The sequence below is a fragment of the Microchirus variegatus genome (genome assembly GCF_963457635.1).
Source record: "Microchirus variegatus genome assembly, chromosome: 6".
NCBI classification, from domain to species: Eukaryota; Metazoa; Chordata; class Actinopteri; order Pleuronectiformes; family Soleidae; genus Microchirus; species Microchirus variegatus.
The window spans coordinates 9,529,429-9,554,594 of NC_139807.1; the positions used below are offsets into that span (position 1 = coordinate 9,529,429).

At 41.3% G+C, this 25,166-nt stretch overlaps 1 protein-coding gene across 1 annotated transcript; it reads right to left on the reverse strand.

The window, feature by feature from the left end:
• Window positions 1-3,202: 3,202 nt before the first annotated feature.
• On the reverse strand, window positions 3,203-15,462 carry mbnl3 (muscleblind-like splicing regulator 3; the record flags this gene model as incomplete). Its single annotated transcript, XM_083891303.1, has 6 exons — window positions 3,203-3,345; window positions 6,952-7,105; window positions 8,317-8,559; window positions 8,653-8,856; window positions 9,502-9,666; window positions 15,289-15,462. 6 exons carry the CDS (start codon window positions 15,460-15,462, stop codon window positions 3,203-3,205), a joined length of 1,083 nt encoding a protein of 360 aa, XP_083747429.1.
• Between the last annotated feature and the right edge of the window lie 9,704 nt (window positions 15,463-25,166).

Here is a 25,166-nt window from a genome sequence, read left to right on the forward strand (position 1 = left end):
AATAACCTACTCGCTGGTTCGTCTAAGGCCATGGTTCTCAAACTGTGGGACATGTACCACCAGTGGTACGCAAGCTTCCTACTACTGTTCTACTGTATATACCAGGGTATGTGGTGAGCTGAGGGAATTTTGTCCGTAGAAAATTAAACAAATAACCTAATAATAATAATAAACTAGTACAAATTGTCGTTTTTTGTTTTATTTATGTTGGTACGATATACGCGCTCAGAGCAGTTTACTCATTTACATAGGATGCAAATTCAAAATGGCCGACTGCCTGTTGAGTTAAGGCCATGGTTACGATCGAGTTTTTGGTTCGTCTTGGGCTATAACATCTTCCCACCAAGTTTCGGGAAATTCGGCGGAACTCAACTTTGGCTCTGTTTTCATCTTAGGGGACGCTATAGAGCCAGATAGAGTTTTTAATGCATGTTATAGCTAATAATTAAAGTCACCTAATGTCACTCTACTAGTATGTTAAGTATATGTGCGGAAGAAGAGGATGATGAGAGAGCAAATTATCTTCTGGGGAATAAATGTGCCTCCTGTTTCAAACTGTGGAAAAGGTAAAAATAATTGTAAAAAATAAAATAAACAAGAGTAGCGCTGATTTTCTCAGTGTTGCCCATTGATTCCATTACTGTTTATAAGTGCATTTAGGGGCACTTTGGGTATATTTCAGGTGTTGGGATAAAAAAAAAGCTATAATGATAAATAAGTGGCACAGTCATGTACTTTTCTGAGAGTGAAACATATTTCTAAAAGTAGTCACATCACCCACTGACATTAAATGTAAATCAACAGCACACGACACTTACTTGAACATGTATCAACACAGTATCAGCATGGCACCTTTGTGACCTAAGAAACAGCCAATATATGTATAAGTAGTGAATTATTATTATTATTACATTTCAGAATGCCTGTCTTTAAGAGCGGGCATGTGCAGAGTTTTTGCATTAAGTTACATTCACGACATGTTGACATTGTTTAAAAGGAATAATAGTGGGGACGCTGTTGTAATATCTGCAGCATTTACAACAAATCAAACGTGTGGTTTGCCGTCTCTTCACTTGACCACGTGCACGACACACACACACCGGTTCATTTACTTTACACTGACAATAAGACAGCACAGCTGTCCCAGAAGAAACTAGCACAGATATGATTTATTATTCTAATAACGTAAGAAATAAACACATCTATCTTTGAGCACTAGTCTGTTCTTACAGTGTATTGATAGCAGTGGTTTGAGGAGACTTGAAAGAGGCACATTTGAATTTGGATAAAAGTTATTTCAGCCCAGATCCCAAAGCCATTATGTTCAGTTTTTTCAATTCTTTACAGACATTTATAACCAGAAACCCAACTGGTTTGTAACTTCTTCTTTTCTTTTTTTTCCCTACTTCTCCATCTCGTGACTTTGCCAACTTCTGACAACAACTGCTGCTTTGTCCCATTTAGAGTCTTAACGACTTGAGACAAAAAGGACACGTTAGTAGAAAAGACGGACAATTTAAAGTCTAAGACAGGACATTTTCAAGTTCTAAGCTTTCTCCCTGAAGAGCCGTGAAACATAAACATCTTGTGCCACTCATTCAATCCGAAAAAGCCACAGGAAAAGCATTGGTAACACAAGCAAACGTCTTTAAACGTTTAAAATACACATCTGCATCTAAGAGGGACGTGTTTTAATAGGAGGAGTTATTTAGGTATTGCATTGAATGGGGCAGCTCCTTGCATATATGCCACCACTTGGCACACAGACTAGGCACAACATCAGGAAACAAACCCAGCTTCCCTCTCTGACATCAGGTTTAGACGTTTTAACAAGTACCAATTAAGACGTCTGTCATCATAGATGTCAGACATAAATATTCAGTTGTAATTTCAGGAACGTAGGGCACTAGGGGGAATCAGGGGTTGTGGCTTAGTCCAAGGCTCACTCTTCAAATATGAAGTTGCACCTGTTCATTTACACCGTGTTCAGTTACAAATCACGGTGAAAACCAAAATACATTTCTTTTTAGGCCATTAGTTAAATACAGGCAATCATGAGTCGCAGTCAATGCAACACTTGGTGACTTTAGCCGTCTGATCTGTAAAGACAGGCGTTCACTACGTCACCTCAGCCACTTTAAGGCAGTTTGTGTCTTTAATCCAGAAGGTCATATCTCAAAATCTCTTCACCCAGGCCCTTTAGTACAGAAGTGATAGTGAATCATTCATTTTGTTTTTGCCGTTGCATGACGATGAAGTAAAGGGAAGAGTTATGTTGTATTATTTGTTAGTTATTACCCATGGAGTAGCAGATACTGACGACATGAAACCAGAGAACAAAAACTGAACCAAACCTTATCTAACATTGATAACTGAAACTATCTAAAGTGGATATCACTGTTGATTACTGGGTTTTCGTACAAGAGGAACACCAGTTTAATACACGGTATGTTTGTAACAACAAATATTGCCATTAATTGCAAATAACATGTTTTTTTTTGTTTGTTTTTTAAAATGAGTTGTGTTGTTAAGTGTTTTGAGTTCTTATGCGGGAAATCTCCTTCTCTGCGGCTGAGCTGATAAATGAAAGGCACAAACAAATCAAGAACACCTCACTGACATCGTGTCATCGAGCAAGAAGTAGATCACGAGAACAATCTGAATAATGGTATAACACGAACGTCACATTTGTGGCCATCTCGGAAACGTAAACATGACATAAAACACTTTTTTTTGTATTCCTTTCTGATGAACTGTAATGGTTGTAGACCAGCGGCAGGTCCGTAGATGATGAATTAACTTTTCAGAATGTCTCACTTTAGAACAGTCAAATGTGTTGGGTCGCCACATGTGATGGCTCCAACCCATAAAGGGCTTTTAATCCTACACATGAATATTTGTGTGTGTGTGTGTTTGTGTGCATACGTCTGCTGCACCTTTAAGGTATGGGTATGTATGGCTGTAAGAACGAGGGAGCTCTATTGCTCAGCCTGATCAAGTCAGTATCCATCAAAATGGCTGCTGTGAAGCAAGAATAGTACATCCAGTCCTGCATTTTGTGTGAGTCACCGCAGCTTTTCTATGTCCTTAATCTGTGTGACGTTTTCACACTGCCACTCAGTCAGTGTGCAGTGTATGTGAGGAACATGTCTGCTGCGTTCAGAAAGATGGCCGCCCTGCTACTGCACATGTGTCAGGGACTTTAACTAGTGTTTCTGGAAAGGCTTACTGAGTTAAGTGCCACTGGCGCCGCCACCAGCAGTTTGGGGACGGGACAGAAATGGGTTTCCATGGGAACGCACTGGAGCTCCACTGGATCAGAAGTCAATAGCTCTGAGGGCTCTACTGGAAGACAGAGAGAGACACGGACATGTTTTTCATAACTTTTAGTTATCAGGAGAATAAAAAAAATGAGACTGAAACCATTTATAATGTAAAGCCAGTTAATGTCACTTTCCATTTGTTTAAAACAAAATACTATTTCAGTGTTGTTTATGTAATAGAGCTGCTAAGGTTTCCTCGCCTGTGTACATACAATAAAAGAGCTGATGTATTTCATCTCCAGCCGATTACATAAACAATAATGACAGAGACAGACAATGGATAATGACGGGGGTTAAACGCCAAACTAAGACATTCATTATTATAATGTCTAATTTGACTCAAATCCTGTTTTCATTTGCTTACATCACTTAAAAGTGAGGACAGATGAGACGTGGACATGATACATGTGACATTACAAACGTGTTTCTTTCACCAGATGGCGAAAAAAAAAAGACAACCTTAAAGCTTTTTAAATCAAAGAAGTGAAATGAAAGAGCAAACCTGATTCGAGGCAGCAGATTCAGCGAAAGGAACAGTGGTGACTGGGGTCGAGGCCGACGAAACAGTGGAGGTGGTGGCACCGTGCATCATGGGAACTTTTATTCAGGCGAGTCAGACGACAGACAGAGGACGAGGATGTGGGCGGGGAGGAGGAGGAGGAGGAGGGACAGGAATGATATGATTACCATGGCAAAATGTGTCGGATAAAAAAGTCATGTGATACTGCCGGGATGAATTTGAACACGTACCAAGACACATGCAAACGAAACAAGACAGATACTGTTTAACGGAGCCAACGAGTCACAGAAATGAAACAAATGCATCGTCCACTGACAAAATGGTAGTTAAACAAACAAACAAGGCAATACACAGTCATACAATCTAATCAGACTGGAGTATCTGATAATTGTATTCAATGGGCGGAGCATGTGAATGGAGTGAGCAAATGATCTTCAGTAAAACCAAAACGTTCTCAATTATTATGCTAGTTTATCTCTTTTTTAGGAGACGACTGGATAACAAATCAATAAATATAATTAATCAACTGAAATCTGATTAAATCTGATGTGACTTCAATCATAGTTTTGTGCTGGATTTAGTGACTGGCTTTGCAAGATAAAGTCCAACATCTCACACGCACAACTCATTAAACGTCTTATGACCAACATGGTAATCACACCACCTGGGTGTATATTGATTTTATAACTTTCTCTTTAGATATCTGGAAGTTATTACGGTACTGAGAAGCCAAAATCTTTTCTGTGATTGGACGGTGGTTCCGCGGAAGTCCTGAGGGCTATTAGTATGTGGTAGCAAAGCTCTATTTCTCTGCTTTTCTAGATATCTCAGAACAGTCTTGGAGTTGGTAATGTGAAGCACGCATTCCAAATCCTGTCAGCGACGACAGGATGGTAACAGAAGGGTTAATATCCTTTGGTGCTGGTGATCTTGACAGAGAAAGGGTCGATGCCTTTAACACAATAAGAAATATTTGTGTCATTTTACAGCTGTGTAGGGCTGGGTAGGTAGATAAAGTACATTCCTCAGTTTTAGCTGGCCAGGTCGTCTTCTTGCAGTCTAAGACAAAGCAAATTTCTGCTCTCATATTTACTCTGTGTGCTGCAAAATCTTCATGACACACCTTCGTTCACAAAACAAGCACAAGCCTCTCATTCACAGCTATTAAGCCCCATCTTCTCCTCCTCTTTGGGGAATGAGCTCCGGTCTCTGGACGTAATTCTCTGCATGCCTCGAGACAGCCAATCACGAGCACTGTTAGATCTCAGTCAAACAGCATGCTGCATGCTCATTGGCTCTCTGATGCTCGTGAGATTAACTCATTAGGATTTGATGTAGCATGACAACACGTTTACAATATTAGTTGCTACATAGGAAGTTTGGTTGACACGACAGATGTATTGAAGTTTGATACCCAGCACTACAGCTGTGTGATCTGCTACCAGAAACACCCAGGGCTGCATTCAGACATGCACTGGGAGCTGAGTTAGTACTAGTTCATGTATTTGTTCAATCTGAACAGAACTGGCCCAGGGGCATGTTCCGCAGATCCTACTCCTGGGCTTTGACCCAGAAATGCAAGATCACGCTACACAGAAGAAGAAAAGGCAACCCAGTGCATGCTCTGGCAGCTCCAAAAATGTACTATTTTAAAGTTTGTGGATGGTAATTGACACGCTACAAGTAGCTGCCAGCTAATGTTGTTTTGGTAGGTAATGTAATAGGTCAACGCCTAATAGGTCAAAGCCTAATACTAACAAGCTGAAAAGTAGCATTTCACTGAGCTGAGACGGACACACTTCATTCAATTAATCAATTCCCTACTAGTGCTTATTTACTGGGACAAAGACAGTAAAACAGCATAAACAATATACCACAAGAGCTGTCCTCACAGCGCTCTCTCCTCCTCTCTGCTTCAGGCAGTGTGTGTTCTGTGTGTTTTGGATGGTACAGCTTTGACAAGAGAGCAGACAGGAAGATGGAGGATGTGTTGGTTGCATCGGTCGCAGTGTCCCTCGCTATTGCAATCTTTTTCAGACTCCTACTATGCTGTATTTTGTTGTTGTACTTAATTTACTGATGGCAAAATTGCAGACTCAAGCTTCAACGAGGGATAGCACAGGTGTTGTCTGGATAGGTATGGCATTCAGGTCATGTACCGACTCTAAGCAGTTTGGGGTTCTGCTCTCGCCTTTCCCCAGCGGCTCTCAGCTGCAAGTGTGACCAGAGATTTGTTTTTGTCCAACAGCACACAGGAGGAAGGCTTACACCAAGAGCAATCGACTCATCTGAGATGGCTATCAAGTGGCCTCAGGTATCTGACACAATAATCTGTCACACATTCTTACTAAGTCGGAAAAATGTACCTTTATATGTGACTCACAACACTGAAGTAGCAGTTTCACTTCACTGTCTTTAAATTTCATTGACATTACAGAAGTACAGACGCAGCTACTGGTTTCTGTTCAGCGCGACACATCTTGGAATTTGAGCTACACGACATTTCAGAGTCGGAAGATATCTGTACATTCCACACGACGCGACGTGCTGAGTTAAGATCAGAAGTTATTTTTTGCACAGTCACTGTGAATACAGTCTACATCAGTGACCAAGCGGAGGTCACACAGTACACATTCTTCAGGAGCTCCTGACTAGGGCTACACGGCGGCATAGTGGCTAACACTGTCGTCTTACAGCAAAAAGACTGACTGAGGGCATTTCTGTATGGTGTTTGCATGTTCTTATTGTGTGTGTGAGTGGGATTTCTTTGGGTTCTCCGGTTTCCTCCCACAGTCCAAAAACATGCAGAGTTAATGGTTGTTTGTCTATATTGAACCTGTGATGAACTGGTGACCACCTTTCTCCATGTGCGAGTCCCTGACACATGTTTTGTCATAAAAACATATGGGACATTGTGGTATATCTATTGTTTTCTTTTTCCGTCTTCCTCCGATGAACTGCTGTTGTATTCCTGCTCAGGTTTCAGACGCCGTCACTGACTGGCCGTGACTCCCAGATCCCATGATGAATCCAAGTCATTTAACATAAAAACCCTTAAGTTTATTGGTCCCTGACAAACTCGGGGGGAACTGTGGTGTAGGAACTCACCAGTGGGGATAAAGGCTTGTTGCTGCAGCTGCATGTTGGCCAGAGCTTGCTGGTAGTGGAACATGCTGTGGTTGAAGACGGCGGACGCAGCTCCGTTGCTCTTCTCTAAGATCTGCCTCTTTGGTAGCGGCTGCATGACTCCTTGTGGCAAAGCCTGGCCGAGAGAGAAGCAGAGGAAAGAAGTGTAAACAAATACATTTTTTAACAACTTGCCCCTGTACTGTATTTAAACTATCTAGTGTTATCTAAGTGTACATTTCCAATAGAAATAGATGTTACTATTTACCACCACAAGAGGGCACTGCAACATCTACATTTTTGTTAGTTAATGTGGGAAAGCCCATAGGTCAGGCCAAGAGGAAAATGAGATTACTGTGATTTCATTCTCTAATGGGCTCAACGCTGAAACATCCGACTGCAGTGGGACATAACCAAGACAAATCTTAATGCATATTATTAGTAACATATGACGTGAATATATGAAAGAAACAGGATGGGATGTGACATCAATGCCCCAAAGTATGGATTGATCCATTTGAATATCTACTTTTGTTAATAATGTCCAAACAAGGGCAAACCAATAGAGAGAAATAGGTTTGTTTTAACCATGTCTTGTAAAAGAGGAAAATAAACACATCTTAGTATGATCTGCAATATGTTAGGATAAACTTCAAATGATGTTGAATATTTTCACCTGTGTCCAGTGTGACCATTGAATTATTTACAAATAGAAAGTTTTGGATTGTTTGGGGTAAAAATCACTTTATTCTCTTTTTTTTCTTTTCTTCAGTTGTTGTTGAACTATTTGCTTGATGTCCATTTAATCTTATATGTGTGAATTTGTTAGTTGTTGAGGGCACTCAGAGCGGCAGTCCAGACCCACGCAATGATCCTGTGAGGCAGAAATCCGTGGTAGTGTTGTTTAGAGTAGTAGTAAAATTGGTATCACTGCTTTTTATATTACTACTTTGCATTTGTATTTTTATATGGTTGTTTTTTTTTAAAGATTTTCTTACAGCGGCGCACGATTCAAACTGCAGCCTGCTTTCACTTGCTTCACTGACACTGGCTCAGACACAGGCACAGTAGCACACATTCATGAAAAACCTCTTCCAGACAAAACGTCATCACATTTCAAAGCAGGCTGCTGGATACTGTGACACCCCGATCCTTCGATGCATCAGTAAATAGTGCAGAACAAGAAATTCTTCTATCACCTCTCTGCAGTGTTAAGTAGATACGATGTTGACTTGTAACTTTTGAGGAGGTTAGCGTTTGCTTGCAACTGTGTGTTTATATTGTAGAGTTTGACTGATGTTTACTTACGGTACAAAAAAGGGGTGAGTTCTCGATGTTACGACTCACCAAGCCTGTGTTGTTAATGGCATTTTGACTGGCTTGGTGCTGTGCAGCCTTGATCCTGGCCTGCAGGTGAGCAGGGGGATGGAAGTACTTGCACTTGTCTCGGCTGCATCGGCCCTTGATGTAGTCCATGCAGACGATGACTGAGTTTTCGCTGCAGTCCACCATGCCGGCCTCTAGGGGGTGAGCGTAGCGGCAGTCGCTCTCTCCCCGCGTGCAGTTACCGCGCTGAAATTCCCGACAAACCTGGCAGGGCCAGAGGGAGCGCTGGTCAACATTTACTTTTCATCATACTTAGGCCAAACATAGAAGCATAACAACTGCTCACAGGCTGCATACCTCCAGCTTGTCTGTGCGCACATGTTTTTGTGCAGAGGTGCCGTTGCCCATGGCTGCCAAGCCAGTTGGACTCCCAGGAACCAGGAGGGGAGTACTGGGCAGCAGTTCAGGCATCAAGCCCATGCCTGGGCCCATGTGGCTCAGATAGGGGCTGAACGCCATACTGGGACTCGTTGCCAAAGAGGGCGTCATTGGGAATGTGGTCTGAGGGAGGGAGAGGATAACCACGACAAGAGAAACAAAACAAGTTACAGCAGAGCTTCACTTAATGTGGTAAAGGCTGGAGGATTAGGTGATAACATTATTGGTACTGTGTTTTCTTTTACAAAAATTACCACAACTCAATTACCTACACAATTACTTTTGGAAGAAAATCTAAATAAGTCATAGTTGGGCCTTTGACTTGACTTGAATCACCTGGTTGATTCCAGGTTTTAATCCAGGTTTAATAGTAGCAGTGTAAAAAGCGGTGTTGTGTTGTATTTAAGCCTCCAACCAAGAGTTAGCAGCAGGCTTTCAGCCATTTGACGTTCTCCTATGTTTACTTCTAGACAAATATAACTGCATAAAGTTGTGCACATAAAATTGTTATATTTACTGAGTCTTTCTTAAACTACAGGTACATTTTTAGAGGTAAATTGTAATATTATAGTATCCCAATATATCAACATATATCGTGTCGTCAGTATTCCAAGATTCCTTCCAAAACACTGTTAAATCTATAACTTTTAAAGAACAAAAAGTTAGCTTGGCTTTCATCTTACAAAAAGACAGGCAGAAGCTGCCTTAAGCATGACTGGTGGTGTTTGCATTAATTAAAAAGTTGTGGTTTGACTGTGCTCTGCTCACTATGGGCTGCAGCTGTGTTCCTGGCAACATGAACTGCATCTGTTGCGCCAACATGGCTGCCGCTGCCTTCTGCTGGATCAGGTTGTTCCTCCCGTTAATCTCCAGCTGGGTTTTCAGGTGTGGAGGTGGGTGCAGGTATTTACAGTTCTCACGTGTGCAGCGGCCCTGAGGAGAAGAGAGGAAGGGAGGGAGGGAGGTGAGTGTGAGAGCCAACAGACAGATAGGCAGGTGGAGATTTAGATGAGCGTAAACTGTGTGAGAGAGGCTAAATCAGTCAGGGGTTTGCCTCAGGACAGACTGAAAAGACCACCAGACCTAAAAAAGATATTGTAGCCGAGGACTCACAGATATAATTATGTACAATAAAACATAGCGTTTCCATATATAGTGCAAGAACTGTCTTGCAAATTATGTCAAAACAAGATCTCACATTGCATAATTTATGCAAGACTTTCTAAAAGTGCTCATGACATTAAAGGCAGCAGTGTGACCAAAACAGAAATATAAAAATCTGTGGAAAAACATTTTTTTGGAAACAGATTAATTTGAAACAAATTGGCTTTTAAGTTACAGTTAAACTGCACGTGTAAAATTATACAATTATAGCAAAGTGTGATGACTGGTGTAGTATTTTGTATTTTCCACAGTAGCACTGCAGAACTGAAAAAAAACAAAAACACACCGACTAAGAGATAAAAGCCGGCGAGTGAAAACAAATGCTCGACTCTCACTGCACCACGTGACTGATACTACATATCACCATGTGGTAGATATGTGAGCATAAATAACTTACTTATAATACTTAGACTAATATGATAACTACTACTGTGGTATATAATGACATTATTTTCATTGTGGTATTATTGCTTCCTGCCCCCATGGCAAATCAGTTTGCAGCAAAAATAACAGGGAATTTTCCACTTGACATAATAAGAACAACAAAAACAACAACAGAGCTTTTCATTCACAGAGGATAGCTGAGTTGTGGCCGAACAGGAAGTGACTGCAGATGAATGTGTCATTAGTTCCAAAGATCTACATTTTTGACATAAACAGCAGTGAGGAGAGAGGATTTGTGGATGCTGCAGGTCTAGAATAATGTGTGCTTCAGCTGTTTCCATACTCATGAAAGGAACCGCGGGGGCACCAAAAGAGTCAGCTACATTCAATCTGTCAGATTCTGCGATATATTGCTTGGAATCCGTGGATTTACAGTGTGTGCGGTGAACTCTGATAGACCGAAACTGGCACCGGCACGGTACATTTTTACAGAAGCTTTTCCCGAGTCACACGACGTCCAGAACTATTGTTATTCCAATTTATAATGACAGACAACTGTTGTGGCAATAGCCAAAAAAAATACAACAGAAAAAAACTTAAACCCTGCCACATTTCACTAAAGTAACGTGACAAAACAAATGTGAGTCATCACCCAACAACCTGTCAAACGCATATGCTCGAAAACGTGATGATGCAGACGCTAATGCTTACAGTGGAGGAAGGGAGGGAGGTGCTTTTTTGCCTTTATGCTCGAAAAATAAATTCATAATATAACTTAGATTTATTCCATGATTGATGTGCAGTATTAACATCTGCTTTTGTGTAAAGGCTGATGTGTTTTACTGTCAGTGTTTTAAGTTTACAAAGCTAAATCTTATCGCTAAGGCTTAAGCAGCTGAAAATGGCACGAGTTCTTCCTGTCATTGTTGTAATAAGTAATGCCAAACCGACCGTGCAAAGGCAAGTTAAGGTAGAATATCTGTACCTTCTTAAGGGAACTTACATTCAAACTGCAGAGAGTAACACCACATTGCTAACATCCAGTACTTTGCCGGATTTATATGATAATTCATTCATATGAAAGCAATGTCAAACAAATTTAGAGACATAATGTACGATACAAAATACAAGTATGTATTGTATTGTAATATTCCACCAACAACTGGGCAGTATAATGGACACGTTGGAGGTCAGAACAAGGTCAAACGGCTGAATCTGGGAAGAAATGAGCTGCTGAATGCGAAATAAGCAGAAAGCGTTTGCTGTAACACCAATTTTAAGGCCAGTCATGTGAAGGACAGTTTCTCAAATACAACACAAACACACAAACGCAAACAAGCACATGCCAAACACGACCGTCCATTGTACACAGAGCGTCACTTGTTAGCAAATGCAGCACGCGGCACCACGGTTGAACAATCGCTTCTCTGCTGCTGCACAGATGTACAAAGACCAAGCTGAGCAAGCGTGCAAGGCTTTATTCCACCTTTGCAGGTACAAATTAATGGTGATGAGACGTTAACTGTCAGACTTAATCACTTCAATCACTTAGTTATGCATCTCATGATTAAGCCATGACCAGATAGTTTGTGTTTGGTCAAAAACAATTGTTTATTCAACAAAGGCAAAGACATTCCCGCAAGGACATCTTGCCTAGACTAAAAATAACAAGCTTTAGCTGAATTGTTTTTGTTCAACCTATAGTCAAACTTGTGAAAAAAAAAAGCAGCAGATTATTACATTGAGGCACTGGAAGGATGAATTAAACTAATCAATGACAACTGAGGCTTTTCTTGTATCACCATCTTTTTCCTAAATCATATTTTGGGCCCAAATGTATCACCAAAGAATGGCGTTCAAGCTGTGTCCTTCATCCCAGTCAGAGTCTGTGGGGAAGGTGAAGATGGTGCTGCAGGAACACTGCAGGTCAACACGTGCTCAGAGGAGGAACTGCAATCTGCATTAAACCCCCGGGCTGCCAGCAGCTGTCTCTGCCCCTGCAGATGAGCCGCTGACCCTCTAAACTACCTTCACTGATCATCTGTCATCAGACCACTTCATGAGGTGATCATGACGCGACTATATGCCACACAAACGACAGAACACCGAAGCAGCTTATAATACAACGCTGATGACAAACTGACGTCATGGTGCAGAGACTCTGACGTTGATGGATGATGTCGTGCTGAGCTGAGGGCACGTAAAAAAAAAAGGGTTTGGCATCCAGGATAACTATGTAAACAGGACAGCAGAAACCACAAAGTCGCCCACTATACAGCATCAGAGAGGAGTTCACAGCACACAACAGACAAAAAGAAGCATACAACATGCAGCAGCTTCAAAAGTGGTCACCTACACTGGATAGGTGTGCAAGCTTTACGTCAGTGAGCTGTGTGTTTAGGGATGAATCTGTAACGAGGAGTGAATCCCATGGGCCCAGCAAGCCTGCTCGAGCTCAGAGGGAAAGAAAAGCACCTATAAATGAGCCTAATGATAAACATAACGCAGTGTGTGTGTGTGTCAAAATATGGTTTAAGGTTTGTGCTCTGGCACAGAGACGGACACGTCAGCTTTATAAAGGCTATAAAAATCTGAGATGGAGAAGGATGCCATGAAAAAGTGGTGTTGAAGCGAGTATTGGTTTAGGAATCTCCTTTCGGTTACCGTGGCAATACACCACACAACACAGAGAAAGTCCCTGTAAGTACAGTGTGCTGTTGTTGATGCAGTCAGGGGGAAAAGATGAGACAGGAAGTTTTAATCATTGCACACGTCACAACAAAACCTGGTGTTTTTTCCCAGAGCAGGAGTAGCAATTAATCTATTTTCAACAAAACAAGCATTTTAAATAAGTTGTTGCTCGTCTGACAGGTTTTTTGGCACAGTGCAGACCAAAAACACTGCAAAATCAACAAACACTAAAAAAAAAAAAGTCTTCATTTGCAGCACTTATCGTGATGTCATCAGAAAGTGACACTGCTCTCAAGTCCACTGTATATTGGGCAGATGGGATGGCCACACTAATCATATGAGATGACAGCAGCACTCCAGTTAACAAGGTAAAAAATAAGTAGGCCGTGAGCTGCTCTCTTCCCTGCAGCAGATTCAGATGGAGCTAATGGAGGAGCAACAGGGGGATGACAGCGGTCAGGTTGTACCGGGCTCAGGTTGCCACATATAGGAGGGGTGGTGAGGAGTGAAACCATTATCGGAAAAATCCGTGGCATAACAACCACCTTTCTTTAGGTGTGCACCAGGAGAAAGGTGTGACATTCTGTGCGGCACAGCAGGCACAAGGCAGAAACAATGATTGCCAGCTGAGTATAATTTAAAAACAATGAAGCACTCTGTAAGGAGGTGTGTGCTGACACACCGCGCTGGCACCAAAGTCCTGCTGCAGCTCCTGATAAAAAAAAAAAAAAAGGCCACTGTGACATTCGACTGTCATAACCTTCAGTTTTTTCCCAAACTAACAACATGACCCCTGGGCTTCCAACAGGCAAATGTGTCATTTAATGCTTGTTCACTGCTGTTGGCACAAAGCAACTTGCCTTTTTCTCCCATTCAATCCAACCAGTACAGAGCCAGGCTGTTGCTCTGTGCTAAAAACAGCCGTGCCACTCAGGAAGATCAAACTATCCAATGGGTACGCACTCCTGTGCTGTTGCTAGGCCGCCCCTTTCTTTTTCTCTCCCGCTCACTCCCTCTCCATCTCCCTCCTGCTCTGGAGGACATAACACAGAAAAATGGCTGAATAATAAATTCTAACTCAATAAAGCAGGAGACAGCAGCTGCACTCAGACAGAAACCCCCCCTGTCTGGCTCTCACTTCTTCACTGCAGGAAAGCTGGTTAAACAAAATCTCTTGCAAACACACGTGCATCCACACATACAATATACACAGACTGCCACGGCAACAGTGAGATTTCATTTCACAACTGTCCTTTTGTGCAAAAAGCAACCAGAGCTTTTCTTAAATACAGTAAAAGCGCCATCAGTCTCATCTGTACGATCAGTGATAGTGTTGTGTAGTTCTGTGCTGGATGAGAGAGGATGAAGACGCAGGAGATGCCTTGATGCGTTGCTGCAGTGATGAAGCATCATGACCAACTAGCCCACATTAGGGGTGGAGGAGCAGACACAGCAGAGCAACAGATTACGACATAAAAGATACTGATAAGGGAGGATATTTACATGTGTTCAAGAAAAGAGAATCCAGACGGACAGATTAGCTGGTTTAAATTAATGTAGGGTGATGAAACAACGTAAACCGAGAACAGAGAAAAACATACAGACATTATACGCAGTGGTAGTGAATATTTCCCTCCTCACTCTTACGTTATCATAGCAGAGAAAGTATAGCATTTAATGGAGACCTCAATGAAACAAGCTGTTACCTTGAATAGAAATGCGTATTTCTATCAATTAAGACTAAACGGAAATGTTCATTATGTATTATACATTCCCTTCTTTAAAAAAAACATTCTGGGCTAACCATAACCTTTTTTTAAATGAAAATATAAGCTGTAAAAAGGTTGGATCTATTAAATAACTGACACAGTTGACAAGGTTCTCCAAGGTAACTGTTTAACATGATTGTGATGATGTAAAGAATTGAAATGGCAGCTGATGCCCTAACGTCCCCCATGACCCGCGTGTGAAGGATAAAGCAGTAGACAATGAATGAATGAATGAATGAATGAATGAATGAATGATGGCCTAAACCATTGTCACATTAAATATATGGAATCCCCTCCAGGGATTAATAAAGTATTTCTTCTAATATATGTCTTTAATCTTAGGACCATCAGCACTATAAAACTAAACATGAAACTATATTTGTGTGGCTATATGGGTGTGTTTGTGTGTGTGGGATAAGCGGGCACCAGCTTAACTTCAGTATTTATACAATACTCTGCAGAGCCAACCACAACACATATGTCTAAAAAAAACATGATATTATACGGTAGGTGTTAATTATGAGTGAAATGGCTGTTGCATTGTTACCTTCAGTGAGTCAAAGCAGGCGATGACTCGGCCGTTCTCCACATGGCAGCTCCGGGACGGATGGGCAAACTTGCACTCGGCGTCAGACCTTGAGCAGGTACCTCTCTGAAACTCACGACACACTTCCAAGGTCAGCCATTTGGTGTCACGTCCCATGGTCATGCTGACAGCCATCAGAGATATAACAGGGAACAGTGGTGGGGGCAGACAGATGGAAAACTGTCTGGTGAGTGCAAAGGGTGACTAATAGTGATGCAAGAGAAGAAAAAAAATCCTCACCAAAACAGAGAGGAAAAAGACGCTAAAATAGTTTGTCCTCAGCGCAAACAAGCAACGAGTCCTCCTGATCAGTTTATTTTGGGGGATGTTTATTAGTTTTTCCTGGGAAATGTGGCAGCTGAGGTTTCTCTGCCGTGAGATAGCGGGCCTTGGCCGTGAGCAGAGGCCAGCTCTGTCTCAAAAAAAGAAAAACAGAAACTACTCTGAAGACGTCACTCTGGAATGCTTGGATATGTCAATGAGCATCTGCGCCTTCATCTAAATCAAAAATCACCCACTGTAAGTCACTATTATATTCACGTCAACATGGCCAAGGCTGTCGCAGTCTCTACAGAGCTAGTTACGATTAAACGGCTTGAAAACGAAGAATTCTGAAGAACAAAAAAAGCAGGGACCTATAGGGATTGTTTCCTCACGATGATGAGACGAGGCGGCGACTCAGCTCACGGTACGTGGGGACTGTAGCTCAGCAACATGGGATGGATGACTGTGGCTGTCAGGATAACATATAGCCTCGATTCAAGGCCAAACACACACTGAGCCACGTCCTGCTCCGGCAAAGTCAGACACAGCCAGCACACAGCACCCTTGCAGTAGGCACTTCAGAGTTCCACTTCCTCCTCTTACTTCAGTCTCTTTCTCATCCCTCCTTCACTGTCCTTTATTCTTCTCTTGTCATCCTCCTCACTGACCTCTCCTCTGCATGTCCTTGCTTGTTGTCTTGCTGCAGATAATAAAAACAGATGAGCAAACATTAATCCACAAAAAAATGTACACGCAGCAGCCTGTTGAAGAGAGAATGTTAATATGAAGCTACAACCTTGTCTAGAGCTTGTTTTTAAAAGGATGAGGACCCAGAGGCAGGAGCGGACAGTGGACGCAGAAGAGCCAGAGAGAGGAGAGCGACAAACAATTACAGGAGCAAAGTATACGGGAGGAAGGAAGGCAGCAATGAACAGCAAAGGGCAAGCTATGTCTTGATTAAGTGATACAAGAGGGGGAGAGAGAGAGAGCGGAAGAGGAAGAAAGGATGAAGGAAGATTGCAGGCAGGACACGAGACGACACTTCAAGTCCCCTGAGCTCCACAAAGCAGAAAGTAATTGACTAACTTGACATAAATCCTGCTACAATATACAGTGGTAGGTGGCGTCCTTGAGGTGGCACAGCCTGGCACGTGTGGTCGGCACACAAACACTTATGGATGTGGACGGAAGAAAGAGGAAAGAGAGAGAGATAGGACAGAAAGAGAAGGGGTAATTCTTCACAAATGCAGCTGCTGTGAAGCAACAGCCAATCGGGCAAACTTTTGCAAGCAGGCAGAACACAACCTCCAGCCAATGACAGGCCAGTTTCAACAGAGGCTCCTCCCTCCACAGAGCCCGTCCTTGTTCCTCCCAGGTTTTTCTTCCACTGGTACACAGTCATGGCTGAGCCACATGTTAATATTCAAACTGTACAACAATGCGCAGCTGACTCCCAAAAGCTTTGTCTTCTTATAGACGAGCTGGAGTAAACGTGTCTTCCTCAAAGCCAAGACTGTACTGCAGTGTGACGTAAGGAAGGTGCATGCTGTGAGGGAGCAGGGTGACATGTCCAGACAGTAACTGAATACAGATAACAATCAGTGAGGTGGCTCAATAATATAAAAAAATACACAGAGAGAGGAAAAAAACTACACTTACATCTTCATACAGGAAGACAAAATTAAATAATGACAGTAAAGAGTGGGGGGGGGGGGGATTCTTGGTAGTTCATAAATGCACAATGTAAATAATCAATAGATGAGATGCAAGATAAGAGAGGTAAGAAAAAAAAAGAGTAGGTGGAGATGGGAGGTTGAGGCAGATATTATCAGTCCCTGTGTCTGGTGGCGGCAGACACAGACAGAGGAGGGGGGTAGAAATGAGTGTGTATGAGAGCACGCAGCTAGGCAGCCCAGTAGGAGCATACTGCAGTGGAGTGGGAGAGGAAGGGATGGAGGGGGGGGGGGGGGGAGTGGGAAGTGAATTGATACATCCACCTTCAAACATAGGACAAAAGACACATCCCACAACCCACAAATGGCAGAATGAGAGATGAACAGGTACAGCTATTGCTTTGCTTGCTTAACCCCGGTCCAGTTCTCCTCCTCCTCCTCCTCCACCTCCTTCTTCGTCTCCTCCCAGTTTACTTACAGATCGATAGAAACTTTTCTCCGGGGATGCGAGACATGCACTCCTCCTACAGCTGCATTTATGTCCATGTCAGTATCATGGGTCTCTGGCTTGTGCACGCCCTGACAACGCAGCCGAGCAATATGTAATCTGCATCATCAATATGCTCCGGAGCCTCACTCCTCATTTCCTCTCTCGTCGCTCTCTCTCGCTCTCACCACACCAGACACCAAATGGTGCAGAGTTGCCATCTCAACAATTCCTGGAAGCTACACAGCAATACTGGCTCTCCTCCAAAAGCCATTCCAGTTTATACTGCGCCCTGTACCTTTGAATATGCACGGTGATGACCTATCAGCTTTCCACCAGTTTCACTGCCCCCAAAAATTCACAGACTGTTTAACCAGGCTGTTGCTTGTTGACTTTGCCTCTATATCAGAACCAATGGAGTGACGACAGTTAAAAATAGACAAATCATGCCATGGCATAATTTATAAGTGGGTTATAAGAGAGAGACATGTCTGCTTGGACGTGTTTAGAATTTCCTGCAACATGAACAAATGACCCGTGAGAGCTAGTAGATTTAACATTCAGACGGGATAGCAAGTAGGGTTTTATTAATTAGTTACTCATTAGTCGGTGCAAACACTTTATTCCTGAATGTTGGCAGTGGGACATGTTGATGGACAGATGACTCACGGTACAAGACAGAAGAACGACGGCGAGAAGCTCTCTGTGTGTGTGCGGCTGTGTTTGAACAGCTTTGGGCTAAATAATGTCGGCATTTCATGAAATTAGATACAAAAGTTTAATTAAGGGTTGGTTCGAAAAGGCTCTTATAGCTAAGTCAATATTGATCAAGAATTTTGCTGGAGAAGCGAGGGCTCTGTGTGGCGCTGCATGTTTGAGGCAACATTTGAGCAGTTACAGCCCACTCATGATAATAATAGAGCTCGGAAATAAGATCTGATTAAAATATACTCTAGGATTGAAGGTAATGAGTGTTTGCATTGAGAATGTAAATACTGTATATTATTTCATTTCATTTTCGTGAATTAAATGTCAGAATATTAAAAAGAAATCCATTCTATTTAACTTTTCTGCAAAGTTATCACATATGCATTATTATACTAGAAAGAAAGGCAGTACTCACATTAAGAGAATTTGCTTAAAAACACTAAATTTGTTTACTACTTTTTAAGTTGGTAATTAATTTTCTGTTGACAGTTGACAGTTTTTTCCACATCATATATAAGTAATTAATTGTTTTTGTAAATCAACTGATCAATAGAGAAACGAGAAAGTCTCAACTTATTTAAAGCGCGTACACGCACGACAGAACTTGTCTGACTTTTACTTCCCAGTATTAGCTGTCACCTGCAAAGATGAGAGTGGTGCGTACTATGTATACAGAATAGTTTAGTAATTAAAGTCAATCTGCTGCTGCATGTCTCTCAGGTGTCTACAGGGCGAGGAGGGTGGAACAGAAAACAGGAGGACGGATGGAGGTGGCTGCTGTTGACTCCGGTGCACTGCGTCCCTCGTCAAACACTGAGCACTAAAGGGCAAACGATGGGCTAACCTTCACTGAAGCTCTGACGTCTGCATTATGGCCGCTGTGTCGGCTGAGTGCCACCTAAACACACCGCCGCCACTGCCCTGTGCTGTATCTGCTCAAACTATCAGAGGATTTAAAAAAAACATTGCTATATCCATTCAGAGAAATGCAGGGTGTCCAATAAACAATTATGAGGAAAATAAACCTCTTAAATCTGAGACACTTTTGTTTTCCCCGTTGATCCAAACAGATTTTAAGTCATTTTAATTTCTTTCCATTGGTTGAAGGCAATTTAAAAGACATTTTAGGTTCTGCTATTACATTTATTTTGAAAGTTTCTAAATCAAGAGCATTTGGACAAATAATAGAAGAGTTGAAGTGGTAATTAAAGCATAATTATTAGTCATTATTAGTCATTGAGTTTGGATTTTTCTCCCACAGAATCTTCACAGGCTTGATGAACAGAAACAGCAAAAACTAGCAGTCGCCAATTCACCACAAATGTTCTGATAATCAGAGATATCTGCAATCCAGGGTTTTTGAAAATACAATTTTCTCTATTTCATTTGAAGGTTCACGTGTGCTGTATTCTGTTTTTTGAGAGGCTCTACTTATTTTGGCCTGGCATTTTAATTTATTTTCTTACAGCGCTAGATCAGTGAACACTGAGTAGACTAGATATACAGTAGAATAAAACATTTTCTACTTGAACCTGATTGTGTTTATTCTGTTATTTTAAAAATGCATTTTACATCCATTTAAAGACATGTCCGACTGACGTGTGATCAATATTGATTTTGGAAATAAAATATGATAAGAGATAAGAGAGTCCTTTATTTGTCCCTCAGTTGGGAAATTTACAGTGTTACAGCAGCAAGATATTAAAGATAAGGATAATAAATAATAACCATACATTAACAAAAAAAGTACAATATAAAAAGATAATAATACTGAGACTATATAAAAAAGTTAAATAGAGTTAAGTAGAATAGAATGTGTACATAATAGACTATTTCCAGAGTATATACAGTATATAAATATGACTTGTGGGTTATTATCTTAAGAAATGCATCATTCAATTTGGATTTAAGGAGGAAAAGTAAAAATCACAGTTAAAGATACTGAAATCTGTTGAATCTAAACAGTTGTAAGATCACAAGTTTTGTGGAGACAATTGAATTGTGACAAAGGGATATTATACTGATATAATTTTATGGGTGAAAAGGAATTAAGGATTCAGCTTTATTTAAGGTATAGTTTCAGATAAAACGACAAAGCTGATTTTATTGGACTTTTTAAATCTGTAATTTGCAACAGTTTGGTGAATTCCACTTTTGCACTGTTCTAAATACTAAATTTATTAAAACACAACTGTGATGTAAATAATATGTGTGGACGTCAGATGACTTTAAAGAGAAATGACATATACATAGATGGTGCAAAACAGGTAAAGATAACACCAATGACCAAATGACATGATTAAAAAGCACACGGTGATGAAACCGTCAATCACAGTGAGAGTAAAATCCAATAGGGCGGGTCAGGGAGCAAAGTAAATAAGTTAAGTATCACTAATCCTTTCAGCTCATTAAACCTCCCATTCAAACCTCCATCCCGTACAGCAGGGCCGTTCCTAATAAACAGGACAACATCATCGTTGTAAAGCATGAATACTTGAAATGAGACGGTATAATCTAACTTGGCAACCAAACCTAGAAGTTGGGAATTTCGGGTCAATACTTTAATGAGGTGTTGTAAGATTTCCGTTTACCTTGCTATAATAATACTAAGCAGAGGCTTCACATCCCCGCAGAGAGATAATGAAAGTAATTTTAGCTGAGCCAATCATGTGTCGTCTGCATGACATTTTGATTTGTTATTGCCGCTACGCTGCTGGTGAACGCTTTTATTTGTACCATAAAAGATGAGGCATAATGTGTGTCAGAGGGGAAATGAAAACAGGTAATGTGGGAAATAAGGTGGTATGTTCTGTGTGTGTGTACTTCTATCTGTTACATATTTCCTAGCATAAACTCTAACCTTGTCAGGATCAGTAGTCTTTGTGGAGACCAAAACCTGGTCTTAATGAGGCAGAACCTCTTTTCTGAGGAACGGGTTGTGTTTAGTGTTTATGGTTATGGTTGGAGATTGGTTACGTGTGTGTCTACACGTCTACCTATGGGACATTTTAACCACTCTTACAATTTCAAAGGGCTGCTTGAGGGTTAACACTTGTTTTTAGGGATAGGTTTATGTTACAGGTAATGATAGGATAATGGTTAAGCATTGTGTCACTGAGAGTCCTCATCAAACACTGTCCTCAAGTACTGGAAACCAATGCCTGTTTCAGTTTATCTGTGTTTATATTAAGTAAAGTAAAACTAGCTCGACTGGTGCAGAGTCCACAGCCTGAAGGGAGTGTGAACTTGTCTAGACTGGCTTTATCGTTACAAAATTACGATGGCAGTACAGTACATCCACTTGAAATGCTGGAAGACTTGAATTGACACGCAGTGACGACAAAGCATGACCATGGTGTGTCAGCTGACCTCTCTGACCCATTGGGGCAAACAAGGACAAGACTAAACCTCCTACACTGACAAATGTGTGGATGTTGGATGCACACACACACACACAGTGAGAAAGAGAGTGTTGTGAGGGCATTAATAAATACAAATAATTTCCTTGCCCATTCCTCTGATCTTACGTAACCTAAATCAAATGTTAACCCTAAACGGCTTTTTTTTAAAGTTGGGAGCTACAGCTACTATCCTCACATGCTCACAGTGATAGTGCAGAGTGTGTGCAGATATCATTGTTTGGACACTGCATTGACTTCAGATATTTTGGACAGCCTATCCACAAAAACCTCCCCAACCAGTTCATGCCAAACCCTAAGTAGAATTCACACGTTAGGCAAATAACCTTCACCAGAGCCTCTGAAATGAGATGGATTCTGCCACATTAAGAGGACTGGGCCTGACAAGGTCAGTGTGGTCCTTAAGAGGTAATAAATCCTACACACACACACGTGGATGTGTCTTATTAGGACACTGCATTAACACCCTTAACCATAACCAGATAATGCCTGACCCCAACCTTACCCTGAACTCATATCTTAGCCCTGACTGGTCTCTATGAGGAATACTGGTCCAGACCAGGAGAGTGTTTGGGGAAAAGTACTAGAGTGTATATCATATTGGGATATGATTTTAACAAAAATCACCAGAAGTGATTTCGACTAAAAGAGCTATATTTATTTCAAAGAGGTATAAACAGTAATGAAATGTCAACAGTTTCCTTTTTCTACTTTTTAGATTTAATAAATGCAACAAACTATGATTTTGTAATATGTAGTATGTCTATACTGGCGATCTGTCCAGGGTGTACCCCGCCTATCGCCCAATGTCTGCTGAGATAGGCACAGCACCCCCCGCGACCCTCTGGTGGAGGATAAAGCGGTAGATAATGGATGGATGGATAGTATGTCTATAACACTTAATATATGAATGTTATCTTCATTCTATGGATCAAATAGGTTTTGTACTAAAGGTTGCAGACCAACCAGCAACATGGGATTAAGTGTCTTGCCCAAGGACACAACGATGTAGACCAGGGGTCTCAAACTGGCGGCCCGGGGGCCACATGCAGCCCCCCAATCGATTACATGCGGCCCCCCACTTAATATCATGTTATAATGAAAACATGGCCCATGACCTCAACGCCTTTTAAACACAGTGTGTAGCTGAGGCACAGCTGCCAGCGAGGTGATAGAATATAATAATAATATGTTTGCTAGCAATGTTATTTATAACAGTAATAATAAAACATTTGGTCATAATTATCCCATTATTAAATGTGTCATATACAACATTCAATTACATATATAAATACACTTGTTAGGGCCCCAGCCATGAATGGCAGTAGCTGAAACAGCTCCTGGTACGAATTTTAATTACAGTTGTCCACACCATTATTTAAGTCATTTAAAATAAATGTCTGTTTTTGATATTAATACATTAATTTTGCATCATAAATAGTATTATTAGGTATACGTGTGATATCATGATGCAATATTGTGAACACTTTTTCTTCTGGCCCCCTCTTGACCACAATAGATGCGCATTGGCCCACAGGTCATTTGAGCCAGGAATCAAACCCACAACCTTTAAGTTGAAGGACAACACACTCCACCACTGAGTCACCGTGGCCCGAAGAAGTAGGCATACCAAATCCTGTCAGCGACGACGTAACAGAAGTCAGTTAACCTGACCACAGTTCAAATCTTAGCCCTAAACTAAACCTCAGAAATGAGGTTCTGCCTCATTAGAACCAGGTTTTGGTCAACAACACAAACACACACACACATCCTGCAAGTCCACTGTGAACATAATATTTTTCAACTCCATGATACACTAACCACAGTGACTCATAAAGTCATTTTATAGATATGTTTTTTCCTCTTTTCTCTCTCTAACAGGATAACAATTAAAAACACGACCACTATGTTTGTGGAGCCCGGACTAAAAACCATGACAGCTGTAACAACATGATTTGTATGAACGCCACTGCTCCTGCCCACAGAGCATGTTCTAAAACGTTATTACTGTTTATAAAGAAACAAAGGTGGGTCTAAGCAGCCTCCGCGCAACAGGCAGACGTTTAATGACAACCACATGGCTCGAATATAACATCCACTTACACTTAAACCCAGGTTATTTAAATGCGTCAGGAATGATTTCATATTGCTGCAAAGTCACAACTGCGCCAGACGTTGTTCCGCCTCTTACCTGCTCGTGGTCCAGTCTGTCACAGTCAAACGTCTTCTTCTGGAATAACCTCGTTTTTGACAGTTACTGTGGTTATTTTTTTTTCCTTGGGGCTCGTCTGTGTGACATGAACAGCCAGCGGAGAGTGAGTGAGTGAGTGAGTGCGGGGGGAATAGCAGAGGAACAGCGCCGTTGTTGTTAGCTACAAATAATAAAAGCTAGCCGAGGAGAAAATAATGTGTGTGTTGTCGCCGCCGCGGAGGAGTGAGAGGAAAACGAAGAGGGAAGCAGACGAAATGTTCGCTGCTTCTAAATCTGCTCGACGGCAAAAAAAAACCCAGCAGATTATAAAAATCAGAGGCAGGGCAAAATGGTGAGGGAGGAGTTGGGAGACAGTGTGTGTGTGTGTGTGTGTGTGCGGCGGCCGTGAAGAAGACGTCGCAGGTAAGTTCAGTACGTTAGGTACATGAAGTGCACAAGGTACTATATATGTACTATATTTATATGTTTTAGGATATATGTATAAAAAAAAAATAGAAATAATTAAAAAAAAAAAAATCAAGAAGATATGGTTTTCAACGGGATTCATGTATTCTGTTAGTAGTTAAAGCCAAGGTTCTCAAACGGTGGTACATACCACCACTGGTGGTACGCAAGCTTCCTCTGTTGGTACTTGGGTTTCAAAAAGGAAACAAATAACAAGAAAATAATAAATAACACTGCAATATATTTCTTTAATAACAATATAAAAGTGAAAAGTCCATAATTGACGTTGTGCAACCTATTTTACGCCACTGTAACTGTTTTAACGTTGGCAATAATGGCACTATTTCAAGAGCTCAGTATTTTCTCAGGTGGTACTTGCTATTAAAAAAAAAAAAGTTTTTCAGAGCCACTGCATTAAAGGGACCTAATTCTACGACGGAGTTTTAGGGCCTCACATGAAGAAAAACATAGTTTTTGCCATGACGAGATTAAAGTCAACATGTTGACATTAAACTCGAAATGTCGAGAATAAAGTTGAAATATCATGTCGACTTTAATCTCGACCGTATGTCTGTATTCTCGACACTGAAAACTAGTTAGGAGTGAAATCAACCGCTCCACAGCTGCAGTTT